This window comes from Mytilus trossulus, chromosome 14, assembly GCF_036588685.1.
Source record: "Mytilus trossulus isolate FHL-02 chromosome 14, PNRI_Mtr1.1.1.hap1, whole genome shotgun sequence".
NCBI classification, from domain to species: Eukaryota; Metazoa; Mollusca; class Bivalvia; order Mytilida; family Mytilidae; genus Mytilus; species Mytilus trossulus.
Genome location: NC_086386.1, coordinates 46,390,916 through 46,409,343, shown reverse-complemented (window position 1 = coordinate 46,409,343; position 18,428 = coordinate 46,390,916). Strand labels below are relative to the sequence as shown.

The 18,428-nt window shown below is 32.6% G+C and overlaps 1 protein-coding gene across 1 annotated transcript; it reads left to right on the top strand.

Moving 5' to 3' along the window:
- Nucleotides 1-1,010: 1,010 nt before the first annotated feature.
- LOC134696693 (uncharacterized) lies at nt 1,011-2,882 on the top strand. The gene is made up of 3 exons (XM_063558611.1): nt 1,011-1,075; nt 1,175-1,227; nt 1,812-2,882. The coding sequence occupies exons 2-3, from the start codon at nt 1,183-1,185 to the stop codon at nt 2,841-2,843; spliced, it is 1,077 nt and encodes a 358-aa protein (XP_063414681.1). The 5' UTR covers nt 1,011-1,075; nt 1,175-1,182; the 3' UTR covers nt 2,844-2,882.
- The last annotated feature ends 15,546 nt before the right edge of the window (nt 2,883-18,428 follow it).

The window sequence follows — 18,428 nt, the reverse complement described above, 5'->3', positions numbered from 1 at the left end:
TATTTGAGTTGCGAGAAAATAAAACAGCAACATTGGGGAAAAGTTATAATAGTTGTGTCAATGGCATTTTTATCACAATTACCTTACTTTTTTTTTGGTTTTAAATCAAATTTTAAAATACACCGTTAGTCAGTGTTAATACAGTTATATCGCGTTGGTCAACTCGAATCTGTTCTCTTCCAAAACTGAAAACCGCGACAAAGTGCATGTTTGGGAATATCGACTTTACAAAGAAAAGAAACCTAGCAAAGAACACAAATAAAATACACAATAAATAGATAATTGATGGAAAGAATTCTGTTTCAATATAACTACCTTTCATTCTTAAAATTTTAGTTTCACAAATGCAAAAAAAAAAATATTGTAAATTTCTTTATTTGTTTGTGTGTCCGTTTGTGTGCATATGTATTCGTTTAAACAGGGACTTTCTATAATAAATACTTAATACTAAAGAAAGTCCCTGGTTAAAATTAGATTTTAACAGGACTAAAATGTTTGCCTCTTTGTTACTGGGATTCTGTATTATTGATTTGCACACACCTCTGTTCCAAGTACAAAATTTAATCCAACATTACAGGATATGAATATGTCGAAATTCACACATACGCTATTTGGTGCATAAAAATACGGAAGTACAACCATTATGTTCATTAGTATAACGTGACAAATTTAACAGCAATTATCATCATTATTATGATTAATAATTATTAATGAACTTTGCAATAAATTAACAATGCGGAAATTCTAATTATATATTTACACCTTACTGAAAGATTTCTTTTGATTTGGTAATTACATGTAAAAATTGTTTGAATAACAAAGGAATTTCTTGAGGCAGTGTCTGGTACAGGACAAAATTTCAATGTATAAATACGGTATGTTTACAAATACAAGTCATATCTCATACCATCTCTAAATCAGATAAGTATCTAGTTCATTTGCGCAAAGTCTTTGTTTTTTTAGACATAAAAGGAAAAAGTTAATCCCTTTTTCATATTTAACAAGGAACATTTAATATTGTAGACATAATTTCTGTTTGTTTCTTACGGAAAGAATACCTTCATTATAATATCAGGTGATTCCTATTCATTTAGTTATTAGCATAAGTTATTCTGATACCAAAGCTTCGTTAGGAAACACTATAGTTATTTGTTCTACAAAGTTTGTTTTATAGTTTCAGAAATGGAATTTAAAGATGGTGATCATGTGGTACCTGACTTGCAAAAGGTACGTGACTTATTATAGAATTCTGGACACAATTTACGTATGTAATGTATGCGAAGACATGTATACTATATATTTCTATGGTGTCTCAGACTAACATATATACTCATAACATATACACGAACGTATAATTTATTTGTAATGGATCACCAAGAAATCGTGTATACAATTCTTTAGGATCACAAATAACTTGTGTTAATTTTTCGGCTTTCTGTCACTGGACTAAGAGTTACCATATATACTTATTGCAGTCCTCGAACTAATGTGCGGTATTTTAGACCTTGTGAAAAAAAAAAATTATTCGCAAGTACTAAATGAGCCAATTTCTAAAGCCAGGAGTTACTAAGAGTTGAAAATTAATTATTTTATGTTTTATGATATAATATTGATTTTGATTCAAAACACTTACCATTACATGCAGTTATTTACTTAACGTTCAAAACTTAAAATACTGGATAAATGCCCACTCAATATATTAATACAACCTATATATTCCGACTAAGCTAAACTTGCATAATAAGATGTTAATTAGAATCATACGATTTGTGACACCCATGAAAGTAACACTATTATGCTTATATTTGCAGCTGTCAAAGATTAAGTCAATCAGACTTCCTCGTAGATCAAAAGCATCGTCAAAACTTAGAGACTATAACAACGATTTCTTCAATCTTTACGCTGATAGTGTGTGCTCGGACTCTTATAACGTTTCAGACTCTAGTTCTTCTTCATTTGACGAGGCACGAATGGTACCCATAGGTATTCCAGCCACACTTCAATGCAAAAAGTATAACGATACTATCATGACTTATGATTTCTGCACCAGTGATGGAGATTTTGATTTAGACATCAAGGAACGGATAGTTGTTGGATGTGAAAGTAGCACACGCACTGAAACTGGTAAATCGAAGATGAACAAGAAACCAGTAAGAAAAACGTCTTGGAGGAAAGTGAAGAAAGGTCAACCACAAGCATCCTCAACCATGGTCGAATCACCGAGCCATTCAAAACACGAGATGAAACGTACATTAAGCAGGAAGGATTCTGGTATTAGTGAATCCATTACTTCACTACAAGCATTAGAAGTTTCATATGATTCACATGTACCGGAACCTGTGAATGATCGGACATTTATCGTTTGCAGTAACAATGATTCTAATACGGATGAAGATGATGTATGTAATATAGCGGCAGTTTCTGACAATATGCAAATAGATACCGTTTCTTCGATTAGTGCAATAACTCAAAATATATCACGTAGACACGAATTTAAAGAGAATATATATGTGCGGAATTCTTTTTACAATAAGAACAAAGGTGTTCCGAGAACAAGCACAAAAGCAAGGTTACGACTGACACCTAAAAAGACGGAGAAGACTAGAATCGCCACACCGAACTATTCGATTGCAAGTGTGCGTCCTGTTTGTTCACTTCCTTTTACCAAATTACTACGCGTGCTTAACAAAAAGTGTAAAAAGAAACAAAGTACTAACTGCAAAATTCATAATCCGATTCTAAAGAAAGATATGGAAAGAGAAGAAATTATGATGAGAATGAGATATTTTAAAGAAAGTTTCAGTAATAACACGTCAGACCTTCGGATATTGGCCAATTTGTAGACATTTCGCATCCCCCCTGTAATCTCTAATAGTGCTACTGTATATAGTATAATTATTTAATCTGTGAATAAAACTATCAATATAACTCTAAAGTAATTTGTCTTTGTATTATCACAACTGCGACGAAAGATGCAAGAGGCGAAAACATGATAGTCATCGATATATCAGAAAACAGGAGACTTGTTATGACGAATACCACATGCAGTTTAAATTGATATTACATTAAGGATATGTGTTAAGATTGCCAATGAGACAACAATCCACATGCGTTCAAATGAGGTCGATGAAAGCAATTTTAGGCAACAGTACGACCTTCAACAATCAGAAAACACAAACACACCGTGAAGTCGGCTATAACAATGACCTGACATGAAAAATTAAAAAAAAATCAATTGAGAAAAATAACGGCCTAATTTATAACAGAACAATTTGCGAAAAAACTAATATGAAAGACATGAACCAACGACCACAAAACTACATGCTCTGTCTTGGAACAGACAATGTCTGATTGCTATTAACCTTGATCTACACTAAAATTATAGCTATATAATAAGGGCTTTATGACGGAAGTGATGACGTCAATGCTCTCTAGTTGGAGAGCTGACACCGGTTTGACCACATTTTCAAAGCACCAGTCCCACTAGACCACGATGGCACCACGCTCATCGCTAACTAAAATACATTCAAATCGGGGTGAGGTCGCGGTATGAGCGGCATGAAAATGTAAATTTTCGTTGCTTTCACGATTCTACTACATATACGTCCTCACTACGCTTCTACAATGATCCCGCTACGATTATATCACGTTTTCATTGCGCTTACTTAGTCTGCGACCTCACTACACTTATCAAGATTTTCTATATGTGGGCGTAGTTGTAGGGGTTGATGGAGAGACAGACGGAGCTCAGATAGTAACGAATCCTGATCAAACAGAGATTTTGGACCGACCAATCCAATCTAAATTACAACCTTTTGCTGGTCAATTAAAGCTCAAATGACGATATTTAAGTGAACGATAGCAGAGATGACACAAATGTGTCAATATATATATAGGAAGATATTGTATGAGTGCCAATGAGACAACTCTCCATCTAAGTAACAATTTATAAAAGTAAACCATTATAGGCAAAAGTACGGCCTTCAACACGGAGCATTGGCTCACACCGAACAGCAAGCTATAAAGGGCCCCCAAAATTACTCCATTCAAACGGGAAAATCAATGGTCTAATCTACATAAACAAGAAGCATGATTGAACCGTTAGACAAAATGGACAAGAACTACATAAGACAAACAAAACCTAGAGATATATAATATTTATATTTTATGTGAAAATGACAATGAGAATGATGGTCTTAGTATGAACGTAGTCATCTAGGTCGTAAGAGCGTGATGATGACGACAAGGGCGTGCTAGAATACTATGGTCCTGAATAGCTTGGTTTAAACGTGATATAGTCGTAGTGGAAGCGTAGAACTTTGAGTCGCGGTGATCAAGAACGTGGACGTCGTAGTGAGGTCTTTTAAAATATAACGTCGCTGTGATCTCGTAGTGCAGTCTCTACGAATAAAATCACGCTTTTGCTACGCTCTATCTACGCTCTATCTACGATGGTACAGCGACCTTTGCGATCTTACTACGGCCTTAGTGCGCTCTCACTACGCTTCTACTACGACCTGATGTCGCCACGGTCGTTTCTAAGGGCTTGCTTACCGAATGTCTCATTCATATCGAACTCTTTTAAATTTGAACTGCATTCTGCCAGAACCTGCATACTAATTGTATAATATTTATCCCCGATGAAGACTTCACACGAAGGGGATAAAATCATAAGTTTCATTGTTTTACTGTGACCAACAAACAATTTCTGTGCAGTATTTTGTAAAACGTTTATCTTTTGATTTTTTCTTTTAACATTTATTTAAGAATTGAATGCTTCTTTTTGTAAATTTATTGGGGTGTAAAAGCGTTGACCGAAGTACATTTTGTATAAATCTAAACAAGAAAAAGGCACCCTGATTTATGTTCAAACCAATAAACGAACAACAAATACGATATACAGCAACAAACGACAACCACTGAATTTCCGAGAAACTTGACTAGGGACAGGACATACACAATGTGGCGGGGTTAAACATGTTTTTTGGAGCCAAACTCTAGACCCCCTAAACAGGGACAGTTGTTTAACAGATCAAAATAAGAACAACAAAAAACAATTGAGAGTCGCTAAACTCACGAGTACGATACAAAGCACAAAAAATAAAACATAACAAAGAAACAAACAAATTTCAAATCTAATAATACTCGTAGTTACTTCAAGCTGGTTCAAAGCGAATAGAAACTTTATTAAAAATTACGTGTCTGAGACATAAATATTTATCATTACACATACAACATCCAACGGATTTAGTGTGAAACCAGTCTTGTTTTATGCAATGCCGAAATATAGGTATCAGTTGTAGTACCGTGAATGTAGATGTGGATCGGTGAGTTTACCCGGATCGTATCTCAATTTATGGAATTGGTAAATAACAGCATGCGTTATCCCGTTTGAAAAGAGATTTTTACGGCAAAACTTCCGGCAAACTAGATCTTTGTATCTTTGGAAGAATTTAGTAAATGTTTTAAATAGTTTGTGGTAATGAATTAAATTCTTGTAAACTAAATCGAAATAAACCCAATAAAATGGGGTCAAGGAACAGCATTGTCCAAACAAGAGGCTATCAAGAGCCTGAATCGCTCAACTGTTATTTTTTTCTTAAATCTTTCCTCAACGATTAATTTTGCTTTTTAATATATATTAATGAGTGGCTTAAATATGCCATTTAAATGTTCATTGTATCTGTCAAATTTTCTTCAAAAGCAAACAAATGCATTTTACTCATATGTTCTATGTAACCATAGTGTATATGTTTCTTGATGTACAAGTAGCAATTTTACCTGACCATATCGGGAAATAGGTATTTAGTCGGATCTTAAAACGTATTTGTGATTTGATTAAACCAGTTTTTCTATAAATATACGAAGAAATGTCGAAATGTTCAGGACTTAATTAAATTCGTATTTTAGTAGGATGGTGCAAGCATACGATTTTTATTGCGTCTTACACTTTGAGAAGCGAATAATCTTTAACTATTTTATTCAAATATTGTGTAAAACGTTAATTTTCAGCTCTGAAAGTCAAGTGACTCGATCATTTTCCTGAGGAAGTTTTAAAAAGTTGCAAAGAAATATGTTTACAGTGGGTTAGCTTTCATTAGTCTTCACTATCTATAGATTAACAACTTGGTTATATTTATAATTTAGAATCATCATTGAAGGTGGAGCACGATTGCGCAGTTAATTAATTCTATTAATGGGCCATGTGTATGCAAGAGTGACATTCCGTTGTATTATGTGCCAATTCGAAAAAGTTATGCGAGTATTCTCTCCCCTTAACAGGTTCATTATTTTATAAATAAGTTTAAGTTTCTGATATAATTTTGAATAATTACAAAATTTATACATTCAATATATTTCAGTTTTTGTTATTGGTGTATCAAAAACATTGATGTACGAATATAATTTCATTAATTTGAAACGTTTAAAATGATTACATACCAATATAAAGAACCGTTCATTATTTTTGAAAAAGACTATGAACGAAAATAGCATTCTTATCTGCTCTTGATGATAGATTGATTGGCAAATGAACATGCGTTATCTAATGGTAATCACAGAAACGGACCGGCGAGCAATTATTAATTGTAGCATAATCAACCTTAAAACAATTGTCCACTAGTAACGAATGTTACTTTATACACATATAAGGACCAAGGCCGTGTTCACATTGACCTAAATTCGGTGTTGTGTTAGTGTAACTCACACGTAAACTAAACACAATTGCGTTCCCATTGATAAAACTCAATGTTTACATGTAGTTTAAATCATGTTTTACCTACACACAGCCGATAGTCAATGTAGGCCTTGTGTAGGTTAAGTGTACACAAAACAAGGCATTTAGGACATTAGTTTTATCGTGTATATTTTTAAGGAGGAAACTATTTTTGAGTAAAATTTATATTTTTGATAATTATTACTTGTCTAAATTTAACAGATTTTTTTTTGTTTAAAAAAATTAACGTATTTTATTAACCCCTAATCAAGACTCAAAGCAGCATCATTGCCGAACCCATAAGGCAGCAAACAATTGATTTTCGTGGGGGTGGGGGGGGGGGGGGGCTATTATAGTTGAGTATAAAACATAAAGGCAAGGGGTGGGGGTGGTGAGCTATGGATTTTGTTTTGGAAAAATGTTTCCAGTTTTTGGCCCTGAAATTTTTTTTGTTTGTTTCACCCTCAGATGCCACTATATATAATGCTAAAATAGATTTCGACTTGTCACCAAATTTGTCCTGAAAAAAATCAATAGCTCACGCTCCCCTCCCCCTCCACAAAAAAATGAAGTAAATAGTTGCTGCCTAATTCATTTGAAAATGTCTTCCCGAATCAACTTGACGTACACAGAAATATTCGCCACTGGTCTTACTCAAAAAACGATTCACGCATAAATTCATGACTTAAAAAAGTTTGAGGTAAATGATATGTTTGTCTAGTATCTCAGATCCGTTTAATAACACGTAAAATAAATTAAAAAAACGTTACCCTATTCCTTTACCAAATACTAAAATTGAGAATGGAAATGGGGAATGTGTCAAAGAGACAACAACCCGACCAAATAAAAAAAAAAAAAAAAAACAACAGCAGAAGGTCACCAACAGGTCTTCAATGTAGCGAGAAATTCCCGCACCCGGAGGCGTCCTTCAGCTGGCACCTAAACAAATATATACTAGTTCAGTGATAATGAACGCCATACTAATTTCCAAATTGTACACAAGAAACTAAAATTAAAATAATACAAGACTAACAAAGGCCAGAGGCTCCTGACTTGGGACAGGCGCAAAAATGCGGCGGGGTTAAACATGTTTGTGAGATCTCAACCCTCCCCCTATACCTCTAACCAATGTAGAAAAGTAAACGCATAACAATACGCACATTAAAATTCAGTTCAAGAGAAGTCCGAGTCTGATGTCAGAACATGTAACCAAAGACTTGGCGAAGAAATACCATTTGAAACGAACAGAAAAGATAAAAATGTATTGATCCCTAATATCTCAATCCTTTTTTTCGGCTGTAAGCACGCTGTTGCTGCTAACGTTTCCTAATGCGTTATCGAGACATCTCTAGTTTATCCAAACTACTACAAATTATAAAAATGGCTTTCATAAAGTAGAAACCACTTAACTTAAAAAAAAGGGGGGAGGGTTATTTTTTTTTTATCTGAGTCAGATTTTTTTTCGCGCGTACGTTTTTATTCCTTTTTTTTCGATGCTGGTGATCAAATAATTTGTTTTTTCAATATTTAACACTATAATGTATGGGGAAACTCTTGATTCAGAATAAAAAAAAATATCATCTGTATGACCATTTTTTATTTTATCAAATTGGGGATCGGAATATTTCAATTCCCATCCCCCACCCCCCTTTTGAAGTCAAATGGTTGTTCCCTTACCGCTATAAAAAAATTTTAATTCCAAATTCAGTTCTACGTAATGAACATTTAAATGACATATAGTTTACAAGTGGGAACAAATCTTATGTACAGGAAGCTAAACAAGGTGTACAGATGTGAACAAATGTAATGTGAAACCAGTGTACACTACACTAAACTAATTGTAAACATGTTTACTCTACACGGCGTTTGGTGTGAACACGGCCTAAGTTAACTAAATCTACCAATTTTATAAGATATTATGATTTTTTATTGCAATAGATTAATATGCTAGTACAAGGAAATAAAACAATAAAATACTGAAGATTTTTTAAATTAAAAAACAAAAACAACTTGCGTAAACATGTCTTTAAAAGGCAATAACTCCTTACGGGGTCAATTGACAATTTTGGTCATAACACGTTTTTGTAGATCTTACTTTGCTGAACAAATTTGCTGTTTACAGTCTATATTTATCTTCAATTATAGTTAAGATAATAACTTAACCAAAACTGAAAATTTCCTTAGAATAACAAATTTAGTGGGGGCAACCCAACAATTGGTTGTTCGGTTTGTATTAAAATTTCAGGGTTGGCAGATCTTGACCTTTTGAACAGTTACCCAATGTCGTTTTCGTTTCTGAGATATAAGCCAACAACTGCATTTGATTCCTATGTTCTATTTTAAGCCATGGCAGCCATGATTGTTGATGGATCAAAAAGTCGGATACAATTCATTCATTCATAAACTGTATTCCCAAAGGAACATTCACTTAAAGTTACGAAGTATTCGGCACAATATTTCAGAGAAGATTTTTAAATGTTAGCAAGCTTGATGAACAAATTGTTTAAAATTGTCTTTAAAGGGCAATAACTCCTTAATGGGTCAATTGACAATTTTGGTCATATAAACTTTTGTAGATCTTACTTTCTTGAATAATATTGCTGTTTACAGTTCATACCTACTAATATCTATAATAGTATTCAAGATAACAAAAACTGCAAAAAAATTCTTAAAACTACCAACTAAGCCCAGTGGCAGCAACCCAACAATGGGTGGTTCTATTCGTCTGAAAATTTCAGGGCTGATAGTTATTGACCAATTGAATTTTTTTAGCCCCATGTCAGATTGCTCTAAAAGCTTTGGCTTTTGAGATATAAGCCGAAAACTGCATTTGACTCCTATGTTCTATTTTTAGTCATGGTGGCCATGTTTACTGATGAATCAAAGATTAGAATACAAGTTATAAACTAGACACCATAAGGAAAATTTAGTTAAAGTTTGAAGGTACATGTATTTGGTTCAGTAGTTTCAGAGGAGAAGATTTTCCAATTAGTTTACAACGACAGACGACCTACGCATAGTGATGGCATAAGCTCACATGGGGCACGAAGTCGGTAAGCTACAAAGGAAAATCAACAATAGGAATTGAAAAATCGTCTCTTTTTTCGTCATCTCTATATGTATGTGCCTGTCCCAAGTCAGGAGCCTGTAATTCAGCGGTTGTCCTTTGTTTATGTGTCACACATCTGTCTTCGTTTATTTTTTCATATATGAATAAGGCCATTTGTTTTTCGTTCATTTTTTTGTACATAAAGAAGGTCGTTCATTTTCTCGTTCGAATTGTTTTACATCAATGTTATTTCTTATTCTCTGATCTTCCCGAAACTTGGCGGGAACAACGACGTGTGTTGGATCTTTGTGACATTAAAGCCGTTTTTTTGTCAATTTTTTTTTTGACTCGGTGACAGCAGATTAAGCTTAAACAAGAAATATGTCCAACGACGTTTTTCGTTGACTTAACGACAAAAAGTGAATTCTATGAGTATATATAGAAGAAAATGTCTTAAAAAGGTAAGATAATAATAACATCTTCCGATAGAACAAATATTTGCCTCCTTGTTCGTGAGTTCAAAAATCTTCTCTACGCAATCGTTTTTCAACCGGTAGCCGTTTTGTCCCACTTGATATTTCATTTGTCAAAGCTCTAAATGTGTTTTTTTTTTACCTGATATTTCAATAAGTTATTTATAATTTATTAAAACAAAAGTTAGATACACGAAGAGAACAAAATCACAAGAATCTTTTTTTATTTACTACATATTTGAGACCAAAAGTGATAAAATGATACGAACATTTACAAAACGGTAGCCATTTTGTCCCAACGTCGGAAAACGTAAAAAATCCGAAAAAGCTTATTTCCGACGTAACAAGTTTGTGCTAAATTTTTTTCAATTAAATGTTCGAGATAATTAAAATTGATGGTAGTCGGAAAAAGGAAGAGCTGTCCCTTGTGAAGGTGAACACAAAACCGGGAGAAATGTTCAAGTACTTTCTTGAATTGATATCAAAGTTTTCAGCACACGTTTTTCGTGCAAAATGGCAAACAGAACAACTGAAATCAATTAAGAGCAACTTGAAAAAAAAATGAAGCTATTTGCATTCATGAATTTTGTGAAAACTATTCGTGTAAAGATAAAATTGAAATTAAATCATGCTATTTTCAGAAAACAGAAGTTTCGATACATGTATCCGTGATTTATAGGCATCCAATTGAAAATCTAGACGGTCCGCCCGATCCTGAAGTTAATGCTGGATTAGTTGAAGAACAGTTTTTTGTTATAAGTCCTGATCAAGTTCATGATCATAATTTTTCACATGAGGCGCAACGGCAAATAGCGGATTACCTAAAGAGTATTAACTATGATATGAAAACCATGCACAAATTTACAGACGGGTGTGCCACACAATATAGATCAAGGCACTGTTCCGGAGATATAATCTATGCAAAACAAGATTTTGGTTTCAAAATAGTTAGAAACTATTTTGAAACATCACATGCCAAAGGAGTACAAGATGCGGCAGGGGGGTTAATAAAAAATCAAGCTGATTTTGCAGTGGCGAGAGGAAAATTGTTTATTCAAAATGCAAATGATTTTTATAACTTTTTTAAGGACAATTTAGAGACTCCAAGGCAGTCCGCTATATGCAAACGTCGAATTTTTAGATATGTTGAGGAAGTTCCCTGAAATAGAACAAGATATTTTAAAGTCGTTCCGTCAGTAAGGTGTATTCACCAAATCAGAAGTACGAGTCCTCGAACTGGTTTAATTCGAGACTTGTCCTGCTACGACTGTTCCAACTGTCCCGATGAATATAATGCTTGTACTAGCGAAGCCGGAATTTTTCGTAAATATAAACTTTGTCATGAAACAGAGTTAACCGAAAGACTTATCGCAAATAGCAATGAAAATACTTTCATTGAATTGATTCAACCCGGAATTATTTTAGCCGTTTTTACGGACGATCCAGGAGAGAACTGTTATATTTTAAAGTGTTTATCCTACGTTAAAAAACTAAATCAATCAACTTTTGATGACTGGGGAAACACTTTTCAAGCTGGGGTTCAATTAATTGAAGGGTTGTATTTTGATAAATTATGTGTAAATGGAAACAATATTCAGTTCAAATTAATCAAGGGAAAAAAGACTTTAATTTACTTGAACAGTGTTAGATATATTTGTATTGGGGTGGAATCAAGGTATGGAAAATTTATAATGACAGATGATATGCACCATTACATTTTAGCAGCATGTGATTAAAAAGTTTTGTACATATATACATGTAGTTTTGTTTTAATTTATTTATGGAAAAACTTTCCGTCTTATTTTCCCTTCTTACATGACTTACAATACAGCATTTTGCAGGTGTTAAATCGATATCCACAACTTGAGGCAATTCGTGGTTAAAAGACTTTAAAAAAATAATAACAGAGACAAAAATAACCAACAACACAAAACAACCCGATTGAAACTTACAAATTCGACGTTAAAATTTCGAAAAATCTTCTTTGACGTCGCATTTTCAGTGTAACGTTAAGTTGTAGGAACATTTCCAGGCCTTTTATAGCTGACTATGCGGTATGGGCTTTGCTCATTGTTGAAGGTCGTACGGGGACATACAGTTGTTGATTTCTGTGTCATTTTTTAAAGTTTCTTGTGGAGAATTGCATTCATACCACATCTACTTTTTTTATATTATCAGTTCAACACTGAGATATATAAGTTTTGGATAGGACATTTTATTGATGTTTTCATTTGATATATTTAAACGAGAATCATTGAGGTAAATTTCGGCATGATATTTGGAATTCTTGATTATTTAACAATTTTTTTATCATATAACAATTAATGTTGTTTAGTTTATCAATTAAATGAAATTAAGACGGGTCTTTATTGTGATTGGTAATGCAACTGTGATTGATTTCTATGATAAGTAATGATTTTGATATTTTAAATACTACAAAAGGTGGTTTTTTTTTTTACATCCGCGAAAAAAAATCTAGGGGCCTTTTAGATTTTACTATGCAGTATATTTGTTTCACTCAATATTGAAGGCCCCACGATGAACTCACTACATGTATTCTCAATTGTAGATGTTTATAAACTCGAGTGTAGAACTGTTCTAGGTAGCACTGTTTTATGACAGTTTAGAACAGTTCTATGACAGATTATCCTGACAATTCTAATGAGAGGTTAGAAGTGATCTCCGCTGTAGTAACATTACAGCAATATAAAAATATAAAATATTGTATTTGGAACAAACAAAATTAATGTTAAACAGAATACAATCCTTTTCTGAAATGTACATAGTTATATACAACATGCAAAAAGATTCTTTGATTAATATTGCTGTATCTTGAAGTGTACTCGTATCCAACTGTTACTGTTTAAACATAAAATATTCATACTGTACCGAAATATATCATCGCTGTCATCTTGAAATTTTTGTATATTGTACTTATAAGGAGAGGATTATCTTAAGTTGTTATAACTTGTATCCGATCCTATTGTATATTTAGACGATAAAATATGTTTAAACTAAACTAAACAGCAATATATGGTAAAATAACTGCAATATCTTATAAATTCACAGCAATATATGGTAAAATGAGTGCAATATCTAGTAAATTCACAGCAATATATGTATGGTAAAATTACTGCAAAATATGGTAAAGTTACTGCGATGTACAATCATAGCAATATATCACGGGTAATTTACTGCAATGTAAAATCACAGCAACATACGGTAAAATTATTGCAATGTACAATCACACCAATATATGGTAAAATGACTGCAATGTACAATCACAGAATTATATGGTAAAATGACTGCAATGTACAATCACAGCAATATATGGTAAAATGACTGCAATGTACAATCACAGCAATATATTGTAAAATGACTGCAATGTACAATCACAGCAATATATGGTAAAATGACTGCAATTTACAATCACAGCAATATATGGTAAAATTACTGCAATGTACATTCACAGCAATATATGGTAAAATGACTGCAATGTACAATCACAACAATATATGGTAAAATGACTGCAATGTACAATCACAGCAATACATGGTAAAATGACTGCAATGTACAATCACAGCAATATATGGTAAAATTACTGCAATGTGCAATCGCAGCAATACATGGTAAAATGACTGCAATGTACAATCACAGCAATACATGGTAAAATGACTGCAATGTACAATCACAGCAATATATGGTAAAATGACTGCAATGTAAAAGCACAGCAATAGATGGTAGAATTACTGCAATGTAAAATAACAGCAAAAGATTAAAAAATTAAAAAATGGTAAAATTGTTGCAATGTATGGTAAAATCAGTGCACTACTAGTACATGGTAATTTATAATAGCACTATATGGAAACATTACAACACTATATGGTAACATTACAATATTATATGGTAACATTACAATATTATATGGTAACATTACAATATTATATGGTAACATTACAATATTATATGGTAACATTACAATATTATATGGTAACATTACAATATTATATGGTAAAATTACTGCAATATATGGTAAAATTCCAGCCATATATGGTTAAATTAAAGCAAAAATATTACCAATGTGCTATACCGTTTAATATTTGAGAGAGATCTTTTTATATAATGCTTGTGAATTTACATAATGTCTTGAGACCAAAAAGTTTTGTCAAGTTCATTAGACCTTAAATTTTTTTGATGATTATTATTTATTACATATTTCTTCGTAGAAAAATCAAGAATATAATAAAAATTTCTGTGGGTGTCAAATATCGAAAGTCATTAAAAATTTCGAAGTACCACTTAATCATAATTTAAATACTTTATTAATATCTTGTAATTAAAGCACTAATTAATAGGTAATTACAAAACAACATATGTAACTACATTAGGAAAGGTGAGAAATTTGACAGACATCTGTATAGAAAGTTGACACCATTTTCAACATCAAATGAGATTAATTAACTACTCGTTAAGGTGTTAGGAGTAATATGAACTCAAGGTGTTACTTTCTTTAGTTTTGATAACCAAATTTTACATATAAAAACCGGATTGTTTCCTTTTTTGGTATAGTTACATTTCCTTTCAATATAGTTGTATTCTGAAAATCAAGATAAAAATTGAAGATGAAAATCACATTCAGTCCAAAAGGTAATTAGATAGATAATGCTTCAATTGTTGAAATTTTTTCTACCTTTAAAGTTTAAGAAGATTTTGGAGACAAGTGCTAAAATTCGATCATGTCGATGGAATCTTTAAAAAAGAAATATCTTACTCTGAAACATGTAGTTGACTTGACACCTATTAAAAATACATAAAGAAAATACTCTAAGTGACTTAATTGTAGCAACTGTCGAAGCACAATGTTTAATATTTGTATTTTTTTTGTAGTAAAATCTTTAGAAGCTCTGAAATTAAGAAAAAGACACAGCCAAAGATCTAAGTTATATATTGATCAGGTAAGCTCCTTTTATATTGTGGTGTAAAGTTCTTTGATTATTGAAAAGTCTGTTCACAATGTTTCATTTCATTAAATTTTCACTTATTATGAAATTTATACTAGTAAAACAACATACAATAACAGAAAATTTCTGTTTAAAACTTAAAAGTTTGAGAGGCTGGAAAATCATTACAGAAGAAAATGGATCATGACTGAAAACTTTTCAATAGTCGTTTATTTTCAAGTGTATTGTTCATTGACGTATAACCCCAAAATTAGTGGTCCATTATACAGATTTATAATATATTTATGTTTTTGTTTTAGGTGAACATAAGCAGCTCATTGTTTAGAGGATCCCTAACTCAAATAACAAATATCAGTACATTCAAAAATGACTTCAACACAAGCACCTTATCATATCTTAGTATAACACCAGCAGATCGTGAGGCCACATGCAGCAATTCCTCCATAAAGAGAAACTTGACAGAAGAGTGTAGCAAGGATATGTACAACAAATCAGTACGTCGCATGCTTCAATTTGGAGCTTCACATCCCACAAAGAAGACCAAAACGAACTGTTATTCCCGATTTAAAACAGAACCAATAGCAAATTCTACAATGATTGATGTCTTGGACAGTACAGTGGTTGCATGTAACCTGTCTTGTAAACCGAACCAGTTTGCTCCGTCAGTCCAGTCAACCATGTTACATGAATGGATTCCATGTGCTTCATCAACTGTAATGAAAAAGAAAACACAACAATTTGAGGAGAGCACGTGTAACTCTGTCACATATGTTGAAACGTGGTCAATCAGCGAAGGCGAAGAAACGTGTGTACTTCATGACAACTACCTCGGACGTCACCAATATGAAAAGGAAAACATGTGCTACTCACGTGACCTTCTGTCAACCATTGCCGCCTCCACTATATGTAGAGATGAATTTACCCTAGATGGGTGCCACCAACAAGAGCAGTTCATCATGAACGAACATCATAACTTACCACGAACAAGTACAGAAGCACATTTGAATTATAACAAGCTTGACCATGGTCCTGCTTCTGAAAAAACACGTGAAACGAAAAAGGAATACAAAAAAGACAAACAATACCCGAAACTTTTCAAATTGATGCAAGTCATGAAAAACGTAAGGAAAGGTTTAACCAAGAAAACGAAAAACGATAATGATGAGAAGAAGTTTGTTGAGCAAGAACAAGACCCCAAGTTGCCTGTTGTACAAAGTGTCCAAATACAGAACAAACAGACAGTAGTCAGAAATCTTCGCCGATTCAGAGAAAGTTTCCGACGAAAAGATACTCGACAACTTCAGACACTTGCAATGCTATAAACATTAGAATAGACTCTGTTTGGAAGTGCCAAATTAATTTATGTGTTAATGCCATTGAATTGTTATATAATTTATTAATTGTTTTGACTGTTACACTAGTGCTATATATTTAATGTTAATAAAAAAAATATCCAAATATCAGCGTTTGTATATTTTCATCGTGATCCTGGTTCACTATTTTATCGTTTGTTTAGTTGTGTTTATATTGTTTTGTGATTTCTTTTTTGCTGTAAGGATCATGTGAGACTATATCATAACTTGGCAGGTTAGTCTGCTCAACTTTTTGTTTTTGGTACAAAACTTTGAAGATACCAACTGAGTAGTCTCAGAATATGAATTGAACAACTTCAGATACAACGAAAATCAAAAATCTTGTCGAACAGAAAATGTATTTATTATTAACATAGAAAAAAATATTAAGAAGAACAGTTCTTTTTGAATATCAAATTCTTTCCCCGTTGCTAAATCGATATCTCTATGAACATAATCAGCTCGCCGCGTGCACGATCTTTTACATCGCTATGACCGTGAGGGCATTCCGATGTATTGTTGCCACAGAGATTTGACTTTCGTTTTTGACAAGTAACCGATCGTATAAATACGCGAACATTTATTAGTGCAAAATGACAATTCATTTCTTCAATGAATACTAATTTTTTTTTTAGAAAACAAATAAATGAGATGTAAATGTCTGTTGGCGTTGGAAATGTGTATATATAATTTTTCTATACAACTCGTCTAAACATCAATCCAACAATTTTAGATCTGTAAATTTGCTTTCGCAAATTTTTTCTCCTTCCCTCGATATATATTTATAAATTTAGATCGTTCATTGCTGTTAATTTGGTATTTTTATTGACGTAATCGTTCTTGTACCATCATAACTGTCATTACCGTTAAAGCTTTAGAAGTGTGCTAGTTCACATTGCACTGTACAAAAAATTCAGCACCCAAATGAAGTTTTTGGAAGACTGGAAAGCAGTTATTTTTAAGGGGAAAATTTTGAAGATTTATAGATATAATTTCGGAAGATGGTGCATGAGTTTGAATGAGACAACTTTCCATCAAAGTAATAATTTGTTTCAAGTAAACCATTATTGATCAAAGTAGGGCCTTAAACACGGAACCTTGGCTCACAGCGAACACCACACTATATAGGAACCCAAAAAAATGCTAGTGTTAAACCATTCAAACAGGAAAATCAACGGTCTAATTTGTATAAAAAAGGAGATTCAAAAGTACAGGCCAGATTTTGTCGAATCAATCTGAACGAGGACAGTATGATTCATCCTTGTCACAAATTATTTTCATTGTAATCAATAAAGAAAGACTTCCATGTGTGCGTTGTGAGCATATCAGATATATATTTCGGTGCGTTCATTAAAAAATTTGCTAAATATTATTTGTGTGAACAATAATTTTGATACTTAGCTATTTGGTTACGACGTTGTTTATTAAACTCCATGTACTGTAATTTTCAAGTTTTGAAAATGGTGGATTGAACCTGGTACTATAGCGCTAAACCTCTCACGTGTATGACAGTTTCATCAAATTTTGTCATATTTACAACGATGCGTTCAAAACAGACATAATAGGTATATTGTCAAAATATGGGTACAGCAGTCAAATAATTATACTAATAAGTACTAATATTGATATAAAAAATCACCGCTATGATATTTTAAAAGTATCGCATTGATATTAGAAATAATAGCATTTGTATATTTATGTATATAAGAAAAACACAGCAGTTCAAATTTTACACGGACATAAACGTTTGCTCCTAACTAACTTCTGAATGTATATTTATACTCAATTGTTGTTTATATTCGAACAATAAGTTTGAAAGTTAGTATTTTCTTAATTTTTCGTTGCCGAAAACAACATTTTCCGCATGGATTATATTAA